The sequence below is a fragment of the Ornithorhynchus anatinus genome, chromosome 4, assembly GCF_004115215.2.
Source record: "Ornithorhynchus anatinus isolate Pmale09 chromosome 4, mOrnAna1.pri.v4, whole genome shotgun sequence".
In the NCBI taxonomy this organism is placed as follows: domain Eukaryota; kingdom Metazoa; phylum Chordata; class Mammalia; order Monotremata; family Ornithorhynchidae; genus Ornithorhynchus; species Ornithorhynchus anatinus.
Window position 1 is genome coordinate 117,505,770 of NC_041731.1, and position 25,120 is coordinate 117,530,889.

General features: G+C 43.8%; 1 protein-coding gene across 3 annotated transcripts in view; it reads right to left on the reverse strand.

Moving 5' to 3' along the window:
- Positions 1-25,120, reverse strand: part of LRRC7 (leucine rich repeat containing 7) — a 551,725-nt gene that overhangs the window by 28,562 nt on the left and 498,043 nt on the right. For all 3 annotated transcript variants that reach the window (XM_039911928.1, XM_039911927.1, XM_039911926.1), the window contains one exon: positions 6,802-6,876. In XM_039911928.1, coding sequence (XP_039767862.1) covers positions 6,802-6,876 — 75 coding nt within the window. The remainder of the gene's footprint in view (positions 1-6,801; positions 6,877-25,120) is intronic.

A 25,120-nucleotide genomic window follows, 5' to 3' on the forward strand; every position in this document is an offset into this window, starting at 1 on the left:
AGGTAACTGAGGCACAGAGAAGTGAAATGACTTGCCCACAGTCACACAGCTGACAGGTGGCAGAGCCAGGATTCAAACCCATGGCTTCTGGCTCCCAAGCTCATGCTATTTCCACGGAGTTACACTCCTTCTCAAGGTAAGAGAGGAGGGGTGACTGAGGGAGTGAGTTAAACCCGATGATAGGGACCACTGGTGGCCCTTGAGGAGTAGGGAAACATGGTTTGAACATTTTTGAAGAAAAATTATCCAGGCAGCAGAGTGAAGTATGGGCTGGAGTGAAGTATGGAGGCAGAGAGGTGAGCAAGGAGAACCCGCTACACCGTAAGATCGTAGTGGGCAGTGAGTGGGTCTATTTATTGTTCTATTGGAATCTTTCCACTGCTGGTTACAGTGCTCTGCACACAGTAATTGCTCAGTAAACTCCAGTGGTTGCCCATCCACCTCTGAATCAAGCAAAAACTCCTCACTTTAATAAAGCAGACAATTGCCTTGTCTCTTCCTACCTCATCTCGCTACTCTCCTCCTGCAACACTTCATTCCTCTGGTGCCTTCTCAAAGTACCTTGATCTCGTCTATCTCACCACCGACCTCTCGCTCACATCCCACCTCTGGCCTGGAACGCCCTTCTTACTCATATCTGAACAATAATTCCTCTCCCCTAATTCAAAGCCTTGTTAAGGGCATATCTCTTCCAGGAGGCCTTCCTCGACAGAGCCCTCCTCTCCTCTTCTTCCACTACCTTCTGTGCTGCTCATACTTGCTCCTTCATTCATCCTCCCTCCCTTCCCCACAGCAAATATGTATATATCTGTAGTTTATTTATATTAATGTCCTTCTCCCCCTCTAGACTGTGAGCTCATTGTGGGGAGGGAATGGGTCTGATATTATATTGTACTCTCCCAAGCGCTTAGTACAGTGCTTTACATACAGTAAGCACTCAATAAATATGACTGACTGAATGAATAAAGTAGTCAAGGCGGGAAATACATCCTTGGATCAGCATAGTAGCAGTTTTGAATGAAGAGAACAGGGCAGATATTAGGCATGCATGCTGTGTAAGTAAAATCAAAGGATTTGGTGACAGACTGAACATGTGATTTGAATGAAGGGATGAGGGAAGGATAATGCTAGGGTTACAGGTTTGTGAGACAGGGAGGGTACCACCATTCTCTCCACTTTCAAAGCTTTATTAAGGTGACATCTCCTCCAAGAGGCCTTCCTCGATTAAGCCCTCTTTTCCACAACTTCCTCTCCCTTCTGCATCACCTATACACTTTGAATCTGTTCCCTTTGGGCATTTGGCATTCACCTCTCCTTCAGCCCCTTAGTACTTAGGATCATTTGGGCAGGGAATGTGTCTGCTAATTCTATTGCATTGTACTCTCCCAAGTGCTTAGAGCAGTGTTCTGCACATAGTATGCCCTTAATATGATTGATATTTGTCATTTTTTTATATCAATGTCTTTCTGCCCCTCTAGACTGTAAGCTTGTTGTATGCAGGGACTGTGTCTATAAATTCTGTTGTTTTGTACTCTCCCAAGTGTTTAGTACAGTGATGATGATGATCATGGCATTTGTTAAGCGCTCTGTGCCAAGCACTGTTCTAAGTGTTGGGGTAGGTACAAGGTAATCAGGTTGTCTCATGTGGGGCTCACAGTCTTAATCCCCATTTTACAGATGAGGTAACTGAGGCACAGAGAAGCTAAATGGCTCACCCAAGGTCACAGAGCAGACAAGTGGTGGAGCAGGAATTAGAACCCACGTTCTCTGACTCCCAAGCTCAGGCTCTTTCCACTAAGCCACGCTGCTTCTCACACAGTGCTTTGCACACAATAAGTACTCAATGAATACCACTGATTGACAGTGGTGTTGTCTACAGCGATGGGAAAGACAAGGGGAGGTCAGGGTTTGGATGAGAAGATGAGGAATTCTGCTTTGCACATATTTAGTTTGAAGTGTGGTGGGACATCCAAGTAGAGCTGTCCTGATGGCAGGAGGAAATAAGAGACTACTTGAGAAGGAAAGAGGTCAATGCTACAGAGGTAGAGTTGGCATTATAATTGTAATAGCTCTGTGGAAAGAGCATGGGCCTGGGAGTCAGAATACTTGCCGTGTGACCCTGGGCAAGTCACTTAAATTCTTTGTGTCTCAATTTCCTCATAAGCAGAAAAAGATATTCAATACCTGTTCAACTTCCCTTTTAGACTGTGAGCGCCAGGTGGGACTGGGACTCTGACCTGACTGCACTGTGTGTACCCCAGTGCTTAGCTCAGTGCCTGGCCTATAGTAAGCCCTTAACAAGTACCATTAAAATATATGGCTATTAATCTCCATATGCATAACTCTGATTTTCTCTTAAGACAACTTGTACTGTCTCAGCTGCCAACAAATTAAATAGTGCTTAGCTCATAGTAACAATAATAATAATAATGATGGCATTTGTTAAATACTTACTATATGCAAAGCACTGTTCTAAGCCTTGGGGAGGATACAAGGTGATCAGGTTGTCCCACATGGGGCTCACAGTCTTAATCCCCATTTTACAGATGAGGTAACTGAGGCAGAGAGAAGTTAAGTGACTTGCCCAAAGTCACACAGCTGACAAGCGGTGGAGCCAGGATTTGAACCCATGACCTCTGACTCCCAAGCTCGTGCTCTTTCCACTGAGCCACGCTGCTTCTGATTTGTTGCATGCTTAACAAATACCACAGTTATTATTATTACTCTTCTCTGCCATTTGATGTTCCTCACTTTATTTCCCTGCTGCTATCATCTTTTTTTTTCTTTTCATTGTCTCACAATCTCCCTCCTACTTCTTTTCCAATTCTTTTCCCTTTTCCTAGTTTTCCTTTCTCTTTCTCTCTCTCTCCTGTTCTCTCTCTTTCTCACTTCATCTTTCTTCCTTTCTTTTCTTCCTTTCCCAGTGTTTTCACATTCTCTCCCTTTCCCTTTTCCCTTTCTCCCTTCTTTCACTCCACTTTCTCTGTATATAGTACTTCCCCCACTTTTCTTAATTCTGTTTCCCTCCTTTTCCCCCCCATCAGTGGCTCTGGAGCCTTCCCTCTTCCACAGTGGCCCCAGGCTTCCCCTTTTTCATTAAGATGGAGCCATCTTCTCTCCAGAGGCTTCAGGATTGCTTTCTTCCCTAAGTGAGAGAGGAAAAGCAAGCCCAGAAATTTCTCCCATATTTTATGACATAATGGGGTTTCGTCCAAGGGATTTTCTACACTGATTCTCCTGGAGAATTTACCTCAGTCTGTATCAGGCCTGTCTTTGGCTTCAGGTCTCTCCATGCCCTGATGTCTCAAGTGTTCCAGCTTTCTGCTGGACTTAAGGACTCATTTCCCAGAACCCACTGACTGAAACTCATAGCTGTCCCTGGGAATGGCTGGGGTCCAAAGTATCCAGCCCAGGAGTTTACTCTTGGTAACTCAGTGGTTCGCGAGATGGGGGACATCAGAACCTAGTACACCCAGATTTAAAACAAAAGGGCAAAAACATATAACTAACAAGTGATATATATTTAACCAACCTGAATTTACAATTCTAATAAACACCAGGACCAAATAAAATCTAGTTCCAAAGCTCCAATCTTTCTCTTCTCTAGGCAAAACTCTAAACTTCCATTTCAAAGTCTTGGGACTCTGGAAAGGTTTCCTCAATCCATGGATATCCAATCTGGGCTCCTATCCCCATCATCACTTGCTGTAGACTCTCTATGACCTCTTTCAACTTCCCCTGCCTATTGTCTTCTCCAGGAAGCCTTGCTCAGCCTAATCACATTGGCTTAGTGGTAAGAGCACAGGACAGGGAGTCACTGAAGACCGGATTCTAATCTCAGCTCCACCACTTGCCTTCAGTGTGACCTTGGGTAAGTCAAATCTTTTCTATTCCTCAATTTTCTCATCTGTAAAATAGGGAGTGAATACCCCTTCTCTTTCCCCCTTAAACTGTGAGCCCCACAAGAGACAGGCGTCATATCTTATTCCCAACTCTGTATTCCTTCCCAGCATTCCCATTTACAGGGCACTGCACACCGAATGTACTTAATAAATACTATTACTACTACTATCATTTATACCCCAATGATTAGCACATAGTACGTTCTTAACAAATTATTTACATAATTATAATAATAACAATAATAATAATTTCTGTTTTAATCATTTCTTTCATCTCTGTATCATATCCAGCCCCAGCCTCCAGATAGTCCTGGTTCAGCATCCTCCAATATCATCCAGGTGAAATAATGGGATTTACTGAACAGTTGAGTATAGTGCACTGAATGGAATGGACAGAAACCCGAGACATTCTCTGCCCCCAAAGAACTAAGATTTTTACAGTAACAGCAATCTAGCAACAGTAATATTAATAATAAAATATTGGAGAGGTAGCATGGCCTAGGAGTCAGAGGAACTGGGTTCTAATATCTGCTCTGCCAAATGCTTGCTATGTGACCTTGGGCCAGTCACTTAACTTCTCTGTGCATCAGTTCTCCTGTTCTCCCTCCTACTTGGACTGTGAGCGCCTTGTGGGCTGTGTCCAATCTAATCAACTTGAATCTATCCCAGTGCTTAGAACAGTGCTTATCACATAACGAGTGCTTAACAAATACCATTAAAAATCACAAAAAAGCCCCCAAACAACAACAACAATAAAAAATAATAATTGCTCCCTTTTGAAATATTCTTGGGTTTGGATGCTGTGAAACTGCAAATTACTCTCCTTGCAGTACCCTGACATTAACCCAGTTCTCCATTTTGGATATAACCTTCAAAGATCATTTAAGGAAACGAAACTGTAGAAAACACAGAAAGCTCTGAAGATACATATAGGTCTACACCAAGTTTTCTAGGGAAAGCCTTAACTTGTCCAGGTCCACTCCTCTACCTCTCACAGCAGACCCAGGAACACAGAGAGTGACCAAACTCACCAAGGAATCGCCCCAGGTATTGCCTGCAGGAGGCTGGTCCGCTTTTCCCACCCCTTGCAGGGGTGGGACTTTCTTGGCTGGAGCCAGTCAGAGCTTGGGATGACAGAAACCATGAGTGTGACCTATCAGGAACCTTTAAGGTCAACCGTTCAGTTGCTTTTGTATCTGGTCTGTCCCCCATCCAGTACTGTGCAGGGTGGGGAGGGAAACCGTAAGAGGTTGTCCAGTTTACTGGACCGCCACCTGTGGCCTAGCCTAGAATATGAAGCTGGGAGACGGAAGGACCTGGGTTCTAATTCCGGCTCCATCACTTGTCTGCTGTTTGACCTTGGGCAAGTCACTTCACTTCTCTGAGCCTCGGTTACCACATCTGTAAAATGGGGATTGAGACTGTGAGCCCCATGTGGAACAGGGACTGTGTCCAACCTGATTAGTTTCTATCTACCCCAGCTCTTTGAACAGGGCTTGATACTTAGTAAGGGCTTAACAAATGCCATTACTATTATTGTTGTAGTTATTATAATTATCATTATTATTACTGTAATAATAAAATCTTGTTTTCTTTGGAAGCCTGGAATGGATTAGAAACTTGTGCTTCTTAAATCCTTCTTGCTCTCAGAGTTTTTATCCAAAAATAATCACTCTGGTCTTGACAGCAGTTATCATTATTGTAGTGATGATCACTTAGAATATTTGTATTGTATTTGTATTTCCCCGAGTAGCATGCTATAATTTAAGGATTGCAAACTCATATGCAAGAGTGATGACATATGCTAATAGCTTGGAAATGGACAGATATTATTAACTGATTCTTCTGGGAGTTCCATGAACCAGGGACCAATTTTGTCATGAGAGGCAGTTACAGGGACAGTTAACCTCACATAAAAATCAGATTAACCAATATTCTTGGGTTGTCATTACCCCCTCTCATTAGTGGCCTCTAGCCAACATGAACCAACTTTACTTTCATACTTTCCAATGTAACAAACTATTCAGCCGACATTAATGTGTCCAATTCTCCTTTAAACAGACAATTAAAAAATCCAATACATTCCTCACAATTGAATTGATTTTACTGGGCCACATCCAACCAGAAATAGTAGACAGGGTGGGCTAGATAGGCCCTAGGGCAAGCAGCTGCAAAAGGAAATTTTCAGGATCAACTGGTTGACAATTTCCCTTCTATCTTAAAGCCACATGTGGGTCCACCGGGCATCTTGTTCCTCTTGGCTCTGTCACTGGAAAAGAAGCTAAATCCTCCTTCCCCTACACATAGCCACCCTCAGCATGGACTGTGCTCCAACCCTGAAGCAATACATGAGACAACCCCAGAATCTCTGCATATATATACACAGTGTCAGGTCTGCATAGTTTGGAGTAAGCTTTCTCTAGAGAAGAATTCCAAATTTTCATAGAGGAAATCAAAAGCTAAAAGATCCCTGGTAATGTGAGTGGGGGTACCTGTAGCCTGCTCCTCTTCGGTCATCTAGTCCCTCTCTTTGAGCCTACCCCAAACACAACCTGACTTCGCTGACTAAGAGGAAGAGTTTGGGGCTTTTCTACCACCCATCTCATCAGAGAGTCTCAGGATTGGAGGGGAGCGTTGCGAAAGAGAAGACAGGATGACGAGCAGGAGAGGAGAAAGATTCGGAACCAGAGTGGAAATGCTTTTTTTATGGCATTTATGTGGCTGCAAAATAGAACCAGTTCTTCCACCCTGTGCATGGGTTTTAGATGAAAATGAAGCAATGAGAGCAACCGAACAACTAGGTGTACAACATCTGTCTCTCTGTGTTCCTCGCACAGAGCTCTCTGCATGCATAACTTTTATACTTGTTATATTCTACGGAAAGAAAGTTCCCTCTTACCTGAAGGATCTTATCGCCAGGCTGCAGCAGGCTGAATGCTGGCCCATCAGGCTGAACCCTAGTAACAAAGATACCCTATAAGTCAGAAGTAACAGAGGTTAGGATTCTATAACCAAGAACTAGGCTAAAGGTTTGTTTGCTATGCATTTGTACCAAAAACTCAGCTTAACCTGAACAACGACAGCAGCTTTTACAACAGTTTGCTTTTCGAATATTAAATAATGCAGTCGTATTTGGTAGGGAGGCTGGGGAAGAGGGGAAGGAGGAGAGAGGTGGGAGGGAGGAATAACTCAATTGTAGCTAATCAAGTGACTTTGTAAAGCAGGACAGAGCATTCATTTGGTGGGGGGAGGGGAAGAAACAAGCTTTGTTGTCCAAGCATGCTGCTGAATTATAAATGAATCACTCCATATTTCTATTTGTTACCCAGAAGCCAGGTCATCAGCCTTCTTTTGCCAACTCTGAAGATCTGATTTCAGGTATTTCTTCCTCCTGACATGGGTGCATTAGAAGCTTCTTCTTTTGGGTAAATATCATCCCAGGACACATTTTAAAAGCCTTAGTAACACCGAATCCCTCTCAGGGTCGCACCTGGAGAGTTTCCAGTACTCTACCAGTCAAGATTTTGGGAGGGAGTGTCAAGCAGAGGCCTGTTAATTCCATTCCATTCCATTCCCACCTTGGGCAGTGGCCAGCAAGTGAAAGACAATCTACTGCAAGTCAAAACTCACCTGTGCTGGGCAGCAGCGGCATGGGAGAGAGTCGAGGGTGGAGACTCAAGTTTACTGCATGGAAGGAGGCAGTGGTAAACCGCTTCCATATTTTTTACCAAGAAAACTTTATGGATACCCTAGCAGAGCTATTGTTGATAGAAGCGGGGAGTTCTGGAGAGATGTGTTCATGGTGTCGCTATGGGTTGGAGACCACTCGACGGCATACGAGAAATAACACTGAATGCTCCTGAATGATTTCCATGATGACTGTGATCAATTATCTTCCCATCTACCCTCAACGCTTTCCTTTAGACAGCCAACTGGCCAAGGGGAAAATCACCCTGTGGACTGGTAGCAAATGCAAAGGCAGCAGTGTGGCCTAGCGGACAGCATATGTGCCTGAGAGTCAGAGGACTGGGTTTTAATCCTGACTCTTCCATTTACTTGCTCTGTGATCTTGGGCAAGCCACTTAACATTTCCGTCCCATAGTTTCTACATCTGTAAAATGGGGATTAAATACCTGTTCTCCCTCCTTCTTAGACTTTGAGCCCAGTGAAAGACAGGGACTATGTCCAACCTGATTATCTTGTATATAACAGTGCTGGGCACATAGTAAGAGATTAAATGCCCTCATCCCTGTCCCCGCCCCTACTTCTGAGGCTGGGAAAACTGTACATGCCCCCTGGAGAGGAGTCTCTCTCAGACCCCTGCATCCCGCAGCAGCTTTCTGATGATTCCTTCTCCTGAGGGCCCTTGAGATTCTGTTTGACAACACCGAGTTCTCGAATATGTCAACAAAATTGGGAAGGAGAAATTCTCAGTTCTGATTTAGTGTAATTATTTCCTTGTCAGTATTCTGACCAGCCAATCTTTTTGCCAGTGTGAAAGATTTATACAATCCCATTGTGCATATTAAACCAATAATTTTAATATATGCATTATTAGGTGAGCAAGCCACTCCAAATTATAGTATCAGCATAGTTTCATTGCTCTCCTTGAATAAAGTTACCCGGAATGCCTTGTCCATAATTCCATGCTCCTAATGGGATATCGCTGTTACCATTCCACACTAAGGGTGGCTGAGCTGGGCTTTCTGAGGGTTTAAGATTGATCGCAAAGTCTGAGGGGTGACTTGCAGTCCTTGCCACACTGAATATGTTCCTAGTTAACCCTCTGTAGGTGAGTACACTGCTGATGTATGGAGAGCTGCATCTCTGCCTCATGGACTAGAACCCAGATTGTTGGGTCCTCAACCAAAATCCATTGGGTTGGATGGGCTCAAATGGGCTCCCAGCTCCCTCGGCAACTCAGGGCTTTTAACAATAGGATTTTTTAAGTAGTTACTGTACTTAATAAAGAACTGAATCAAGCACTGAGAATGAATACCTAGGTAGGAATTACAAAAGAGGCTCCCAATCTAAGAATGAAGCGGGGAAAGGGGCTATCAATGTGGTGGCTGTGATGGTTTTGGGCAAAATTTAGTCATTCCATAGATGCATGGCCTCTGATCCTGGGGCTATAACTCCCGGTAGACTTAGAGGCCACCATACACACCTGCAGCTCTCCTGAGTCCCAGTTCATCTTAGCAAACCCTAGGCCATATGGGAAGTGAGTCTAGGCCAAACTGAAGGAAATGTGAGCTCACTTACAGACAGCTCTACAGTACATGTGCAGTGACCTCAAGGGATCTGTCTATGACGTTTTTTATGGTATTTGTTAAGTATATACTATGTTCCAGGCACTGCTCTGAGCACTGGAGTAGATTAAAGCTAATCAGGTTGGATACAGTCCATGATTCACATGGGACTCATGGTCTTAATCTCCATTTTACAGATGAGGGAACTGAGGCACAGAGAAGTTAAGTGACTTGCCCAAGGTCACAGAGCAGACAAGTGGCAGAGCTGACATTAGAACCTAGGTCCTTCTGACTTCCAGGCCTGTGCTCTATCCACTAGGCCATGCTGCTTCATTATTAATACTCTGTCACTGAAATGTAGTTATAGATGACATTGGTGAAGCTGCTGAACAATAGATGTGCTACCTATGGCATGTTTAAGGCTAGTAGACTGATCAAAAAGCACTGGGGCTTAGGTCCCTAGGCCTGGTCTTCAACCTGATGTGAGAATAACATCACACTCTGTCAGTTACAGTCTCTCAGAGATCACAATCACTCTCCCCATCTTTCACATCTTAGTCTAATTAGTGCATCATTTGTGAGTGAACTTCAAAATGGTAGAAATCCGTGACTGTTACCAGCTCTGACTCTCCAAAAAAATATAATTAGCTGATGGTAGACAGTTGATGGTGGTAGATATTGGCGGGAACCCCTCAATCTTCTCAAGGATGGTTACGGCTCTCTAACGCTTTGCTGCTTCTGCAAAATGGTCCATTAACTCTTGAATATCTTCGTATGCTTCCAGGATAGAGTCACCAGAAGAGAAGAGTTCCTTGAATGACTTGTATATATGTTTTGATGGTCTTAGATGATCCCGGTTTTTTACTTGGCAGATCGTCCCGGAGCATGAACTTCCACAATTCCATTTACATTCTGAAACACCTCTGTGTAAAACGAAATCCTCTTTCGTGGTTGCTTGCATAGCAAACACCCTCTGGGCAAACTCATTGCAGGAGACCAGTCATCTGACAAATTAATCATTTTTATCAATCAATGGTATTTATTAATTTACTGTGTGCAGAGTACTGTAGTAAGCGCTTGGGAGAGTACAATGCAACAGAGCGGTAGACACTATCTCTGCCCATAATGAACTTCCAGTCTAGAGATGAGTTTAGAGCCTAGAGTTGAGCTTATAGTCTAGAGATCAACAGTCTAGATTTGGGAGGTGGGGAGGAGTTTCAGCACATATTTTAGATAGAGCGAGAAAGAAATTAATCAGGCCTCAGGGGATTAGAAAGCATGGCATCAGTTCATTCCCACAAGCACCATCTCTTGTCTATGATCAAAGTGAAACAGTATAGATGTCCCTTATATCCAAACAGTGATAGGTCCGCCATTCCACTGCTGAACGGCAGCGGGACAGAAAGGGAGTTGGATTGTTGCAGTAGGATTCAGCCTCTATTCAATCAATCCATCAATAGTATTTATTGAGTGTCTACTGTGTGAAGAGCACTGTACTAAGGTCTTGAGAGAGTACAGTACAATGGAGTTGGTAGGCACATTTGCTGCCCACAAGGAGTTTAGTCTAGAGATGGAGATAGACACGAATATAAATAACTAAATTACAGATATTTACATGGGTGCTTGCAGATGAGCAGACCCGAGTGCATAGACAACACAGGTGGGCTTAATCGGGGAAGGCCTCTTGGAGAAGTGATTTTAATAAGACTCTGAAGGTGGAGTGGTGGTCTGGCATAATATGGGGCGGGAAAGAGTTCCAGGCCAGAGGGAGGATATGGGAAAGGGGTCGGTGGTGAGACAGATGAGATTGGGGCACAGTGAGTGTCCCCTCTAGTGCAGTATGTGGGCTGGGCTGTAGCAGAGGGGAAGTGAGGTATGAGGGGGCAAGCTGATAGAGTGCTTTAAAGCCAAAGGTAAGGAATTTCTGTTCAATGTGGAAATTTCTTCCTAAAGGGAATGAAAGGGGGTGGAGGCAAGGGCTCAAACCTGTTGATTAAACTGGTCTAGCCTAGGGCTATCCTCTCTGATTGTTCTTTTTGAGACTGGGGTAGAAGGTTCAGGCTGCTCTAAATCAACAGAGACATAATGGCGCTGAGTAGTAATTGTACTAACTGAACACCTGGCAGGTGCAAAACACTGCGTTAAATACATGATAATCATATCAGAGGCATAAAGAGCATATGATCAATGCTGATATCTGACTGATGGGGAGAGTGATGAACTAGGCAGTAAATGCAATTATTGTTATTCTCAAGAAAATTGAGAGCATTCAGAGAGTGGAACGGTTCCATGCCGATAATGGATCCTGGACTCCATCTCGGGGCAGAGGGATGGGTTGGGAAGCAAATTGAAATTTCCAGTCAGCTCCAGGGAGACCCCAAAACCCCAATGTCACCCTAGAATGGAACTGGGAATTGGATAGCCTCAAGGGGGTCACTGAGGCTGGGGACCCCAGGACTAGGGGTGAGAAGAATAATAGACCCCTTTCCCCTATCCTCCAAAGGTAGCCACAACACCCTGGGCATGTCCAGTCCAGAATCCTTGGGACCATGCCAAGAGCCAAATGAAGCCATTCTTCACTCTGCTGCTCAGATCACCTTTTTACAAAAACATTCAGTCCATGTTTCCCCACTCCTCAAAAACTTCCAGTGGTTGCCCATCCACCTCTATCAAATAGAAGCTTCTTACTATCATCTTTAAAGCATTCAACCATCTTGACCCTTCTTAGCTCACCTCACTGCTCTCCTACTATAACCCAACCTGCAGTTTTGCTCCTCTAATGCCTCACTGTGCCTCAATCTCATCTATCTCACTGCCGATCTCTCGCCCACATCCTGCCTCTGGCCTGGAACGTCCTCTCTCTTCATATCCAAAAGACAATTACTCTCCCCACCTTCAAAGCCTTATTGAAGGCACATCTTTTCTAAGAGGCCTTCCCTGACTAAGTCCCCATTTCCTCTTTTCCCCCTCTTTTCTGCATCTAATTTGCTCCCTATATTCATCCCTCCCTCAGTCCCAGTGCATTTATGTACGCATCTGTAATTTTTTATTTATATAAAGGTCTGTGTCCCCTCTAGTCTGTGAAGTTGTTGTAGGCAAGAAATGTGTCTACCAACTCAGTTGTGTTTTACTCTCCCAAGTGTTTAGTAAAGTGCTCTGTACAATAATAGTAAGCACTCAATAAATGTGATTGATTGATCTTTGAAGTGTGGGATGTGTGGGTAAGGTGCTGCCTGCCTTCTGTATTTAAAAAGAAGAAATCTGTTTCCTGATTAATTCAGAATATTTCAGCCATATTGCATGGCATAGTGGATAGAGTACGGGCCTGGGAGTCAGAAGGTCACAGGTTCTAATCCCAGCAGTGCCACTTGTCTGCTGTGTGACCTTGGTCAAGTCACTTCACTTCCTCTGTGCCCTAGTTACCTCAACTGTAAAATGGGGATTGAGACTATGAGTCCCACGTAGGACAGGGATTGTGTCCAACCTGATTTGCTTGTATCCATCCCAGAGCTTAGCACAGTGCCTGGCACATAGTAAGTGCTTAACAAATACCATAATTATTATTATTACCCACCCTTAGTATTCATATACATTATCCCTATCTTCAATACTAATGTCCACATGCATATTTCCATTTTTTTTTACATTTTTATTCATACACTCAAGTATTTTTTTCAGCTATCCCATCCTGCTGTATTTGTATTCTTCCTGCTATATCCTTATTCTTCGCCCAGTCGCCCTTTGTATATCCTTTGTCTGTCTCTCCTGCTTGCTGGTGGCAAGATGCTTGATAGTCCATGGCAACCGCTGTGGCTCCACTTGCACAGGGCTTGGCCAGTTTTATCTCTCCAGCTAAAACACACTACCTGAGTTTACACTGTTCATTCTCCAAGCTTTGTGGGTAAGAGGACAGGGCTCCCCATTTTACTGTTTCACTCAATATCGGCAGAAATCTCAAAATGATGTGAAATCAGAAAATATTGAACAACTAGGGATGGAAAAACTGATGATTTATATTCCTTTTGCTAACAAAGTCAGCAAATGTAAAGTAATTCATATCGAATATGATTTTAGAAAAGAAGGAAATATTGAACATGAGTCATTTAAATGACATTGGTTGAGTTAGAGTGTAATTTATAGATCATCACAGAGTATTGGGTGTGATCTGTTATTTCATATGCTCATCTTTGATACAATGAATGAATTACTGAATGAAGACCCACACGATATGCATGGTTAATACATAAGTAGTGCAATACTGGAAAATCGTTCTGCATTAAATTGCCCAGAGTCAGGATGCTCAGAAAGGCAAAACATTTCTAAACTGTATTTTTCAACATATTGCAGTAAAACCTCAATAATTCACATTCTACTATTTCAGCATGTGCAATATTTCAAATGGGTATTTACCCCCTACTTCCTCCGCTATTCACTTATTGACTGTCAAAATAGGGAGCCTTTTGAACTAAAGATAGCAACGTGGCCTAGTGGATCGAGCACAGGCCTGGGAGTCAGAAGACCCCGAGCTGAAACCCAGCTCGATCATTTGTCTGCTGTGCGATCTCAAGCAAGTCATTTAACTTTTCCGTGCCTCATTTACCTTTTTTTATGACATTTGTTCAGTGTTTACTATATTCCAGGACCTTTACTGAACACCATGTCAACAAACTAATCACGTAGGACACAGTCCCTCATGGGGCTTACAGTAAATCTCAGTGTTAATACAGTATTACAGATGAGGTAATATAGGCACAGAGAAGTTAAGTGACCTTGAACAAGGTCACACAGAAGAAAAGTGGCCAAACTGGGATTAGAACTCAGGTCCTTCTGTCTTCCAGGCCTGTGCTCTATCCACTGGCCCTGCTACTATCTCGTCTGTAAAATGGGGACTAAGATGGTGAGCCTCATGTGAGACATGGATTATATCCTACCAGACTAGCTTGTATCTACCCTAGTGCTTAATACAGTGCCTGACACATTTGTAAGTGCTTAACAAATACAATAAAGAAAATTGAAAAAATAGAAAGGTGTTCTCAATCTCTTTGGAGAGTAACAAAGCCATAGTGATCCAAGTGGTAGGAGAATTTGCAGAGGAATCAGTCAATCGATCAGAGGATAGTGGTTTTGGTGATGGTGGTGAGACAGATGAGCTTTGAAACATAGAACAATCAGTCAGTCAGTTTTAATGAGAGCTTACTGTGTGCAGGGCACTGTACTAAGCACTTAGGAGAGTATGATACAATAATAATAATGGTATTTGTTAAACATTTGCTATGTGCCAAGCACTGTTCTAAGTGCTGGCGTAGATACAAGATAATCAGGTTGTCCCACGGGTGGCTCACAGTCTTAATCCACATTTTACAGATGAGGTAACTGAGAGCTAGAGATGTGAAGTGACTTGCTCAAGGTCACACAGCAGACAAATGAAAGATTTGGGGATAAAACCCACGACCTCTGACTCCCAAGCCTGTGTTCTTTCCATTATGCCATACTGCTTCTACGTATAATAATGTACAGACATATTCCCCAAACACAGCGAGTTTACAGTCTAAAGAGGGAGACAGACATTAATATAAATAAATTACAGACATGTACATAAATGCTGCAGGGCTGTGTGGTGGGGAGGGATGAATGAAGGGAGCAAGTCAGGGTGACGCAGAAGGGAGAGGGAGAAGAGGAAAGGAAGGTTTAGTTAGGGAAGACCTCTTGAAGGAGATGTGCCTTCAATAAGGCTTTGAAGCAGGGAGAGTAATTAACTTCAGATATGAGGAAGGAGGGCATTCCAGGCCAAAGGGAATGTGTGAATGAATGGTTGGCGGCGAGATAGACGAGTCTGAAGTATAGTAAGAAGGCTATCACTAGAGAAGCAAAGTGTTGGAGCTAGGTAGGAGAGTAGTGAAGTGAGGTAGGAGGGGACAAGGTGATAGAGTGCTTTAAGCCAATGGTGAGAAATTTCTGTTTGATGTAAAGGTGGATGGGAAACCACTGGAAGTTCTTGAAGAGTGGAGAAAAATGGCCTGAACATTTTTTGTAGAAAAGTGATCTAGGCAGCAAAGTGAAAAGTACACTGAAGGATACACTGCCTTCAAACATGCCCACATCTCCCCCATCATAAAAAAAACCCTCCCTTGACCCCACAGCCCCTTCCAGTTATCGCCCCATCTTCCTCCTACCTTTCCTCTCCAAACTCCTTGAGCGCATTGTCTACACACACTGCCTCAAATTCCTCTCCTACAATTCTCTCCTGGACCTCCTCCGATCTGGCTTCCGCCCCTTCACTCCACTGAAAACCCCCCCTCAAAGGTCGCTAATGATCTCCTTCTTGCCAAATCCAAAGGTTCCTACTCCTTCCTAATCCTCCTCGACCTCTCAGCTGCCTTTGACACCTTGGACCATCCCCTTCTCCTCAATACATTATCCAACCTTGGCTTCACTGACTCCATCCTCTCCTGGTTCTCATCTCTTGGGCCATTCATTCTCAGTCTCTAACTTTCCCATCCCCTAACTTTAGGGGTCCCTCAAGGTTCAGTTCTTGGCCCTCTTCTGTTCTCCATCTACACTCACTCCCTTGGTGAACTCATTCGCTCCCATGGCTTCAACTATCATCTCTATGCAGATGGCATCCAAATCTATACCTCCGCCCCTGCTGTCTCTCCCTCCCTCCAGGCTCGCATCTCCTCCTGACTTCAGGATATCTCTACTTGGATGTCCTCCTGCCACCTCAAACTCAATATGTCCAAGACATAGCTCCTTATCTTCCTTCCCAAACCCTGTTCTCTACCAAACTTTCCTGTCACTGTAGAAGGCACCACCATCCTTCCCATTTCACAAGACCATAACCTTGGTGTCATCCTTGACTCTGTTCTCTCATTCACCCAACATATCTAATCTGCCACCAAATCCTGCCCATCTCACCTTCACAACATCACCAAGATCTGCCCTTTCCTCTCCATCCAAACCGCTTCCATGCTTCCACTCATCCTATCCTGACTAGATTACTGCATCAGCCTCCTTTCTGACCTCCCAACCTCCTGCCTCTCCCCACTTCAGTCCATACCTCATTCTGCTGCCCATATTATCTTTCTATAGAAAGGTTCAGGGCATGCCACCCCCCTCCTCAAAAATCTCCAGTGGCTGCCTATCAACTTCTCTATCAAACAAAAACTCCTCACTATAGGCTTTAGAGCTCTCCATCACCTTGCCCCTTCTTACCTCACCTCCCTTCTCTCCTTCTACATCCAAGCCAGCACACTCTGCTCCTCTGGTGCTAACCTTCTTACTGTAACTCAATCTCGTCTGTTTAGCCATTGATCCCGTCCCACGTCCTACCTCTGGCCTGGAGTGCCCTCCCTTCTCAAATCTGCCAACCACTCTTCCCCCCTTCAAAGTCCTCCTGAAGGCACACCTCCTCCAAGAGGCCTTCCCAGAATAAGCCTCCTTTTCCTCAGCTACCTCTCCTTTCCACGTCACCTCATCTCGTTCCCTTTGCTATCCCACTTTCCCCACCCCACAGCACTTATGTAAATATTTGTATATCTATAATGCTATTTATTTACATTGATGCCTTTGTACTTGTATTGATGTCTGTCTGTCTCCCCCCCGTACACTGTGAGCCATTGTGGGCAGGGATTGTCTTTATTGCTGTCTTGTGCTTTCCTAGCACTTAGTACAGTGCTCTGCACACAATAAAGCACTCAATAAATACGACTGAATGAATGAATGATAGGATTAGTGCTTGGATCAACATGGTAGCATTTTGGATGGGGAGAAAAGGGTGGATTTGTACGGTGTTATGAAGGTCGAGCCAACAGGATTTAGTGATGAGTTGAATATATAGGTTGAATGAGAGAGAGGAGTCAAGGATAACGCCAAGGTTACGGACTTGTGAGACAGGATGGTGGTGCAATCTACAGTGATGGGAAAGTCACTGGAAGGACAGGGTTTAGATGGGAAGGTACAAAGTTCTGTTTTAGACATGTTTAGTTTGAGGTGACGGAAGGAAGTCCAAGGACATCTTGCACTCATTAGAAGCAGATTTGAAGACTCCATTCAAGCAAGAGGCAAACTTGTGATTCAAACCGGACTCCCCTTTTTTCAACTGAATTAAGGAAGTTTTTACTGTAAGTAGGTGGCCCCAAGTAAATACAATTTACCATTAATGTAAAGAAATTTCTGTCCTTCCTTAACACTTTTAATTGGTTCTCAAACAAAAACTGACATTAAGTGAAATAATATTAAGCAAATCAAATTTGTCTATAAGAATAACTGTAAATAGGGTTTGCTCATTTCCAAAATCTTTTTTAGTTATTTATTTACTCATTTATTCATATAAGTGTCTTTTTTCCCCTCTAGACTGTAAGCTCATTATGGGAAGGGAATGTATATACTAATTCTGCTGTATTGTACTCTCCCAAACACATAATACAGTGCTCTGTACATAGTAAGTGCTCAATAAATACCACTGATTAATTGATTGATCTTTTTAGTGGCTAGTGAATGATGTGAATGGCATATAGCATTCATGAGCAACTAAACAAATAAATGCAGTGAAAACATGCAAAGTGAATAGAGAATAATTACCATAAGCCACAGTACCTTAAGGGTTTACTATAGATCCAACCTAGATTTAAAATAATCACAATCAACTAAACAAATGAGGGTTGCTCAGTGGAAAGAGCATGGGCCTAGGAGTCAGAGGACGTGGGTTCTAATCCCGTCTCTGCCAACTGCCTGCTGGGTGACCGTGGGCAAGTCACTTAACTTCTCTGTGCCTTAGTTACCTCACCTGTAAAATTGAGATTAAGATTGTGAGCCATCACATGGAACAACCTGATTACCCCAGTGCTTGGCACATAGTAAGCACTTAACAAATACCATTAAACTGAAATGAGAATATAAAGGGATCAGAATATCAATACTTAGAGAGCACTAGGTCGAATTAGTGCTAAAGGGAACACAGTAAATTGGAGAATATGTCTTAACTCTCAAGCTTCACCCCTTGTGAAGTGCACATGAACTTCACTTTGAAATAATTCTCTACAAAGTTAAAGTGTTTCTAGATTTTCTTGGGAGGTCCAACTCTAGTGCTCTATTTGCTGCTGATCCATTTAGTGTCGGATTCAGAGGCTATTGTTACAGATGTACAGTGGTCTTCTCCTGTCTCTGCCATCTGGGATGGTGGAGGCCTTGCATTACAGTGAGGGAACAGGCTTTCACTCAAGACACTGGTGGTTAGTTGGTTCATTGTAGGATTTTCCTTCACAACCATGTTTCATTTCTCCAGCAGCCCAAATCCCTTCCTTTCTGAAGGATCCTCTGGAGTTGGTATGGAAGCACATTGCTGTGATATTCTTATTTGCACACTGCTCTTTCTTGTACTTTTGCACGTATCATATTACATATTTGAGTCTTTCTTCCTTTACTTCTTCTCCTCTCTTTCCTCTTTCTCTTCCCCTTCCCCATCTCTTTCTCTCCCCTTCTCCTTTTCCTCCTTCTCCTTTCCCTTTTCCTTCTTCCCCTTCCCCCCTTCTCCTCCCCTTTTCCCTTCCCCTTCTCCTTCTTCCCCTTCTCCTCTCCCTCCCTTTCTTTTTTTTCTTCTTCACGAAAATAATAACAATAGTGGCATTTGTTAAGCCCTTAATATGTACCAAACACTGTGTTAAATGCTTGGGTAGATGCAATCTAATCCGATCAGATGAGAAACAGTCCCTGGCCACACAGGGCTCAGAGTCTAAGTTGGCGGGAGAAAAGACATTCAACTGCCTTTTTACAGATGAGGAAACTGAGGCACAGAGAAGACAAGTGACCTGCTCAAGGACATGCGACAGGTGAATAGAAGAGCTGGAATTAGAACCCAAGTCTCCTGGTTTCCAGTCCTGTGCTCTTCCCACTATGTCATGCTGCTTTTCTACTTTTTATTTGTATCAATCAATCAATGTTATTTATTGAGCACTTACTAAGTGCAGAGCACTGTACTAAGTGCTTGGAAGAGTACAAGACAACATAGTTAATAATAATAACAATAATTATGGTACCTGTTAAGCACTTATTATGTGCCAGGCACTATTCTAAGCACTGCAATAGATACAAGTTAATCAGGTTGGACACAGTCCCTGTCCCACATGGAGCTCACACTTTTAACCCCATATTACTGAGGGGGTAACTGAGGCATAGAGAAGTGAAGTGGCTTGCCAAGGTCACACAGCTGACATGAGGCAGAGCTGGGATTAGAACCCAGGTCTTTCTGACTCCCAGGCTCGTGCTCAGACATTTTCCCTTCCCGTAATGAGTTCATAGTCTAGAGGGGGAGACAGACATGAATATAAATAAAGAATTTATAATATATAATTAAAAATATGTGATATTGTAAATAACCTCATACCTGTCTTCCCTGCTAGACTGTAAGGGCATTGTGGGCAGGGATTGTGCCTTCTTTTATTAATAATAATAATCATAATCACTGTGGTATTTGTTAAGTGCTTACTATGTGCTAGGCACTGTACTAAGCACTGAGGTGGCTTCAGTGAAAATGGGGATGGACACAGTCCCAGTCCCACATGGTGTTCCTGGTCTTAATTCCTATTTACGGATGAGGTAACTGAGGCACAGAGGAAACGAAATGATTTTCTCAAGGTCACAGACCAGAAAAGTGGAAGAATCGGGATTAGAATGCAGATGTTTCTGGCTCCCAGGCCCGGGCTCTATCCACTAGGCCATGCTGCTTCCCTTTTATCATACTCTCCTAATTGCTTAGTAAAGAGTTCTGCAAAATAATAGGTGTCAGGGTAGAAAGTAAGCTGGAAAGGGCCAGAACTCAGCTCCCGTAAAGCGAAAAATGGAACGGCAGTTACAGTTGGAAAACTGCTGCAGTGATTCAGCTGGTGGGGGGAATGCCCCTACCCAAGTGATCAGGGAGGGCCTGAAAGTGCCTGGATGGACTCAGCCTGCTGGCCCCTGCTCTATCTTGGCTGCTGGGGCCCACAGCCTCTCTTTTAACATGGATCTGCTGTCCCAGGCCCCGGGCTGTCGTTCTAAGCCCTGGGCTGTGAGCCTGGTAGGCCCATAGAGTCAGAAGGGATGGGAAAGGCAGGGGGAGAAAAGGTGAAGACTTGCTCCTTGCCCTCTTCTGGCAGGATGTGGCCCCTGGCCCAGATAGGGACAACCTGTTCGGGCAACCCAGCCCCTTCCTTGGTGGCAGACTGACTTGTGCCCACCTCGCCCTAACCTGCACTATGCCTATCCACTATTGGGAGCATTCTTTCATTCATTCATTTTTTCAGTCATATTTATTGGGTGCTTATTGTGTGCAGATTGCTGTACTAAGCGCTTGGGAGAGCACAATACAACAATAAAAAAGCAATTCCCTGCCACAATGAGCTTAGAGTCTAGAGGGGGGGAGACAGACATTAATATAAACAAATTACAGAATTGTACATAAGCACTATGGGGCTGGGAGAGGGGATAAACAAAGGGAGAAAATCAGGGTGATGCAGAAGGGAGTGGGAGAAGAGGAAAATGTGGCTTAGTCAGGGAAGGCCTCTTGGAGGAGATGGGCCCTCAATAGGGCTTTGAAGGCGGGGAGAGTGATTGTTGGATTTGAGGAGGGATGGCCTTCCAGGGCAGAGGCAGGACGTGGACGAAGGGTCAGTGGCGAGATAGACGAGATCAAGGCGCACAGTGAGAAGGTTAGCATTAAAGGAGCGAAGTGTGCGGGCTGGGTTGTAGTAGGAGAGTAGTGAGGTGAAGAAGGAGGGGGCAAAGTGACTGAGTGCTTTAGAGACAATGGTGAGGAGTTTTTGTTTGATGCACAGGTGGATGGGCAACCACTGGAGTTTCTTGAGGAGTGGGGACATGTGTCCTGAATGTTCTCTAAAATTCAGGTTACAAGTGTTTCAAAACACGCCCCCCCCACCCCCCAGTCCCCAGAGCTAGCTATCTCCTAAATGTTAATGAGTGGTTGATGTCCCATGGCCACAGTGTCGTTCCTAGGCCATGATATCAGTCCTCAGTTGGGTAATTTCCACATATGGCTGTTCTTCTAATCCCTCTTCTCCCTACACATACGATTTGTCATAAGTGATCCACTCTTAAAAATCTCCTAAGCCATGGCATGCTTTAGTGGCAAGAGCATGGGGCTTGAAGTCAGAGGACCTGAGTTCTAATCCCAGCTCCACAATTTTCCTGCTGTATAACCTTGGGCAAGTCATTTTACTTCTCTGTATCTCAGTTTCCGCATTTATAAAATGAGGATTCAATACCTTTTCTCCCTCCACCTTAGATATGAACTTCATGTGGGACATGGACTGTGTCCATCCTGATTACCTTGGAGATTAGTACAGTGCTCGGCATGCAGTAAGCATTTAAATACCTCAACTGTTATAATTATTATTATTACTATGGGTTTCTCTCAGAAATGGCTTCAGTAAGAAGTGGATTTTGATACTGAGCCATAATGAATGACCTTCCGTAATGTTGAGCAGAGGCTGTTCATCAAAAACACGACAAACCAGACCGCATTTTCAAATTTCAATCAATTTACTGTAAGCAAGTTTTTGGTTTGCTAGACTTAATCCAGGCTTGTTTGTAAGTAATATACTTGCTTAGCAAGCGCTCTTCAGAGAGCATATGCACCAGACTTTCTATTTAGCTGAAAAGATACTCAGTCTATGACTTGTAACCATGTTCAGCACTTGTAACCATGTTCAGCTAGAGAAGCAGCCTGGCCTAGCCTAGTACAAAGAGCAGGGGCCTGGGGAGTCAGAGAGCCTGGGTTCTAATTCCAGTTCTGCCATTTGCCTGCTGGGTGACATTGGGCAAGTCACTTCACCTCTCTGGGCCTCAGTTTCCTCATCTGTAAAATGGGAAATACTTAGACTGTGAGTCCCGATGTGGCAGAGACTGCATCTCTAGACTTTAAAATCCTTGTGAGAAGAGATCATGTCTACCAACTCTGTTTTACTGAACTCTTCCAATCTTTAAGTAGAATGTTCTGCACACACAATAGCTGCTCAAAAAACACCATTGACAGACTGATTGATGGATTAACTTGAATCTGTCATGGTGCTTAGAAGAGTGACACAGTGCTTAGAAGAGTGACACAGATTGAGAAGCAGCGTGGCTCAGTGGAAAGAGCCTGGGCTTGGGAGTCAGAGGTCATGGGTTCAAATCCCGCCTCAGCCACTTGTCAGTTGTGGGACTTTGGAAAAGTCACTTCACTTCTCTGGGCCTCAGTTACCCCATCTATAAAATGGGGATTAAGACTGTGAGCCCCATGTGGGACAACCTGATTGCCTTGTATCTACCCCAGCGCTTAGAACAGTGCTTGGCACATAGTAAGCACTTAACAAATGCCAACATTATTATTACCCCAATGCTTAGAACAGTGCTTGGCATATAGCAAGTGTTTAACAAATACCATCATTATTATAGTAAGCACTTATCAAATACCATTACTATTTTTATTATTCTTAAGCAGGGAGAATCACCCCGATAACTCCCTGAATCCTCCACAAACTGCATGGTGCTACACAAGCTGATGTCTCTTGCAGAACCAGTCATCGGTCAAAATGCCACTTTACTAGCACTTTACCAGTGTGCTGCAGTCTTCTCTCAGAACCTGAAAAAACAATTCTGGGCCCACTGGAGTTGCTCAGATGGAGGTTCCTGCAATAATGAAATTGCTTTTGTTCTTTTCTTGTTATTCTTCCTCCTTATTTTCCTTGACAATCATCCAGGATCTGTAAAACCCATTCATCTGTCACAGCCGAAGAACACGGAGAAGGTTGTCGTTGGTCGGGAGGTCTACGCAACTGGGTGAAGGACTTGCTGGGAGTGGACTCGTCTTCCCATCCATTTGAGCGGAAACCTCGAGAGGTTGGATGAGCTAAGATGAGGCTAGGCTTCCTGAGGCTGTTCCAGACCCACTCCTGACAGCCCCAGTCTAATGCCACAATGAATTAACCCTTAAGGGTGGGAGTCAGGGGACCTTTATCCTCCTGTTTTTCCCCAACAAGCATTTTGTGCAAAGTTGGCTTAGGTGATGAAACCCTAGCTGATTGGAAAGAGCATGGGCTTGGAGTCAAAAGACCCAGGTTGTAGCCCAATTATGCTACTGGCTTTCTGTGTGACTTTGAGCAATCACTTATCTGTTCTGGGACTCAGTTTCTTCAGCTGTAAAATGGGGATAAGATATCTGTTCTCTCTCTTTCTTCAACTGTGAGTCCAGTGGGGCATAGGGACCATCTGATCTGATTATTCTGTATGACTAGGCAGATAGAAAGTAAGGCTTAAAAATGCCATAATTATGGAGCTGTTCAGAAGCAACATCAGAAGCAATGTTCTAAAGCAACATCAAGGGTCATCATGATCCTTGAGGCATGGGTGAACCTCGGTACTTAGATTTCTGAGTTGACCAAAGAATGCTTGCTAGTCCATGAATTGGAACCTCTCCAAATTGTTCAGCTTTCTGTAGTTCCATTTAAATTATACCAATACTTTGTTGGCAGGAGGCAGAGGGGAGGGATAGAGGGTCCTGGTTTGGTCCCTGCATTCTCTAGGAAGGAATTTCCCAAAATGGACCTGCCTCCTCTTATGGAGATGGACGGAGAGGCAGTAATGTGGCCTTGTGGAAAGAGCATGGGTTAGGGAGTCAGAGGTCCTGGATTCTAATCCTTGCTCCATCCCTTGCCTGCTGAGTGACCTTGAGCAAGTCTCTTAACTTCTCTGTGCCTCAATTTCCTCATCTGCAAAATGGGGATAAAATACTTGTTCTCCCTTCCTCTTGGACTGTGAGCCCCATTCGGGACAGAGACTGTGTCCTGCCTGCTTATAGTACATCAAATCCCAGTGTTCAGTACAGTGCTTGGCACTGTACAATTATTACTATTATTATCTCCCAGGTTCGCAGTCTCAGGGAAGGTGGACAGTGAACACTGCCGGCACTGAGATGAGTGTGCCTTGAGGTACCAAGGGAGTGCAGAGGTTAGTTAGACCTCACTCCCTACCTGATACTCAAGGTCCCCACCATCCATAGCTGGTTGGTCCTTCGGGGAGCTCAGACTGTGCCTGACAGAGAGGTTAAGCAGTCCCAAACAAAGAGCTTTGGCATATTTCTTATCTAATGCTATTCCACTGGCTAAATCATTGTCTATTCTAATTACCAACATTCTATTGATTAATATCTCCATCATCTACTTAGCAGTGGAGCAGCATGAAATGACGCTTCATTTTCTCCAGATTAGCATAGGTCTCAGAAATCAAATGTTCCACAAACGTGCAAACCAGTAAGCAGATCCCAAGGCTGTTTTTCCCGTCAACTACCCTATATAGCACTAATTAGACCAACAATTTCAACTTCTGGGTCATCCAGAAGAGCGGGAAGGTAGATATCTTCACAGAGATGATTCCACCTGGAAACTCCCTCTGCTTTTGGGGTTATGTCCCAGCTCCTTTGCCAAAAAATGTTAAAGTTCCCTACTGATAACTGAAGAAGCAAGAGAGCATTCTTGGTTCTAGGACCACAGAGGTAGAGTGGATTAAGGAAAATGTCTCTTATTCTCTCATTCCACATGGCAGTTGTAACAAAGTCAGGAGTTTGTTGTTGCTGTTTTTTAAATCTCACTGAAGAGCTAATTAAGGAAGTCACTCATGCTGTTGAATGGCCAGTAAAATGACCTCTCTAACCAGGCTGGGCATTGGGAGTGAGATTGGCCATCTCAGTGTACACATCGAAGAGCAATATCACAGTCAAGAATCATTATGTAAAGAAAAAAATTTGAATAAGGCACAAACAGATCAATTACGCACCTTCTGTAGATTAGAAATTAGTTAGGCACACCATGTAAGTGATAACTCAAATATTTTCAAGCCTGTAAGTACTTTTCGCAGTTATTGATTGATGAGAACAGTGAAATGTCTTCTCTGTAGTGTTAGAGAAATGAAATTCTTTTGCCCAAGTTTAATTAAAACATA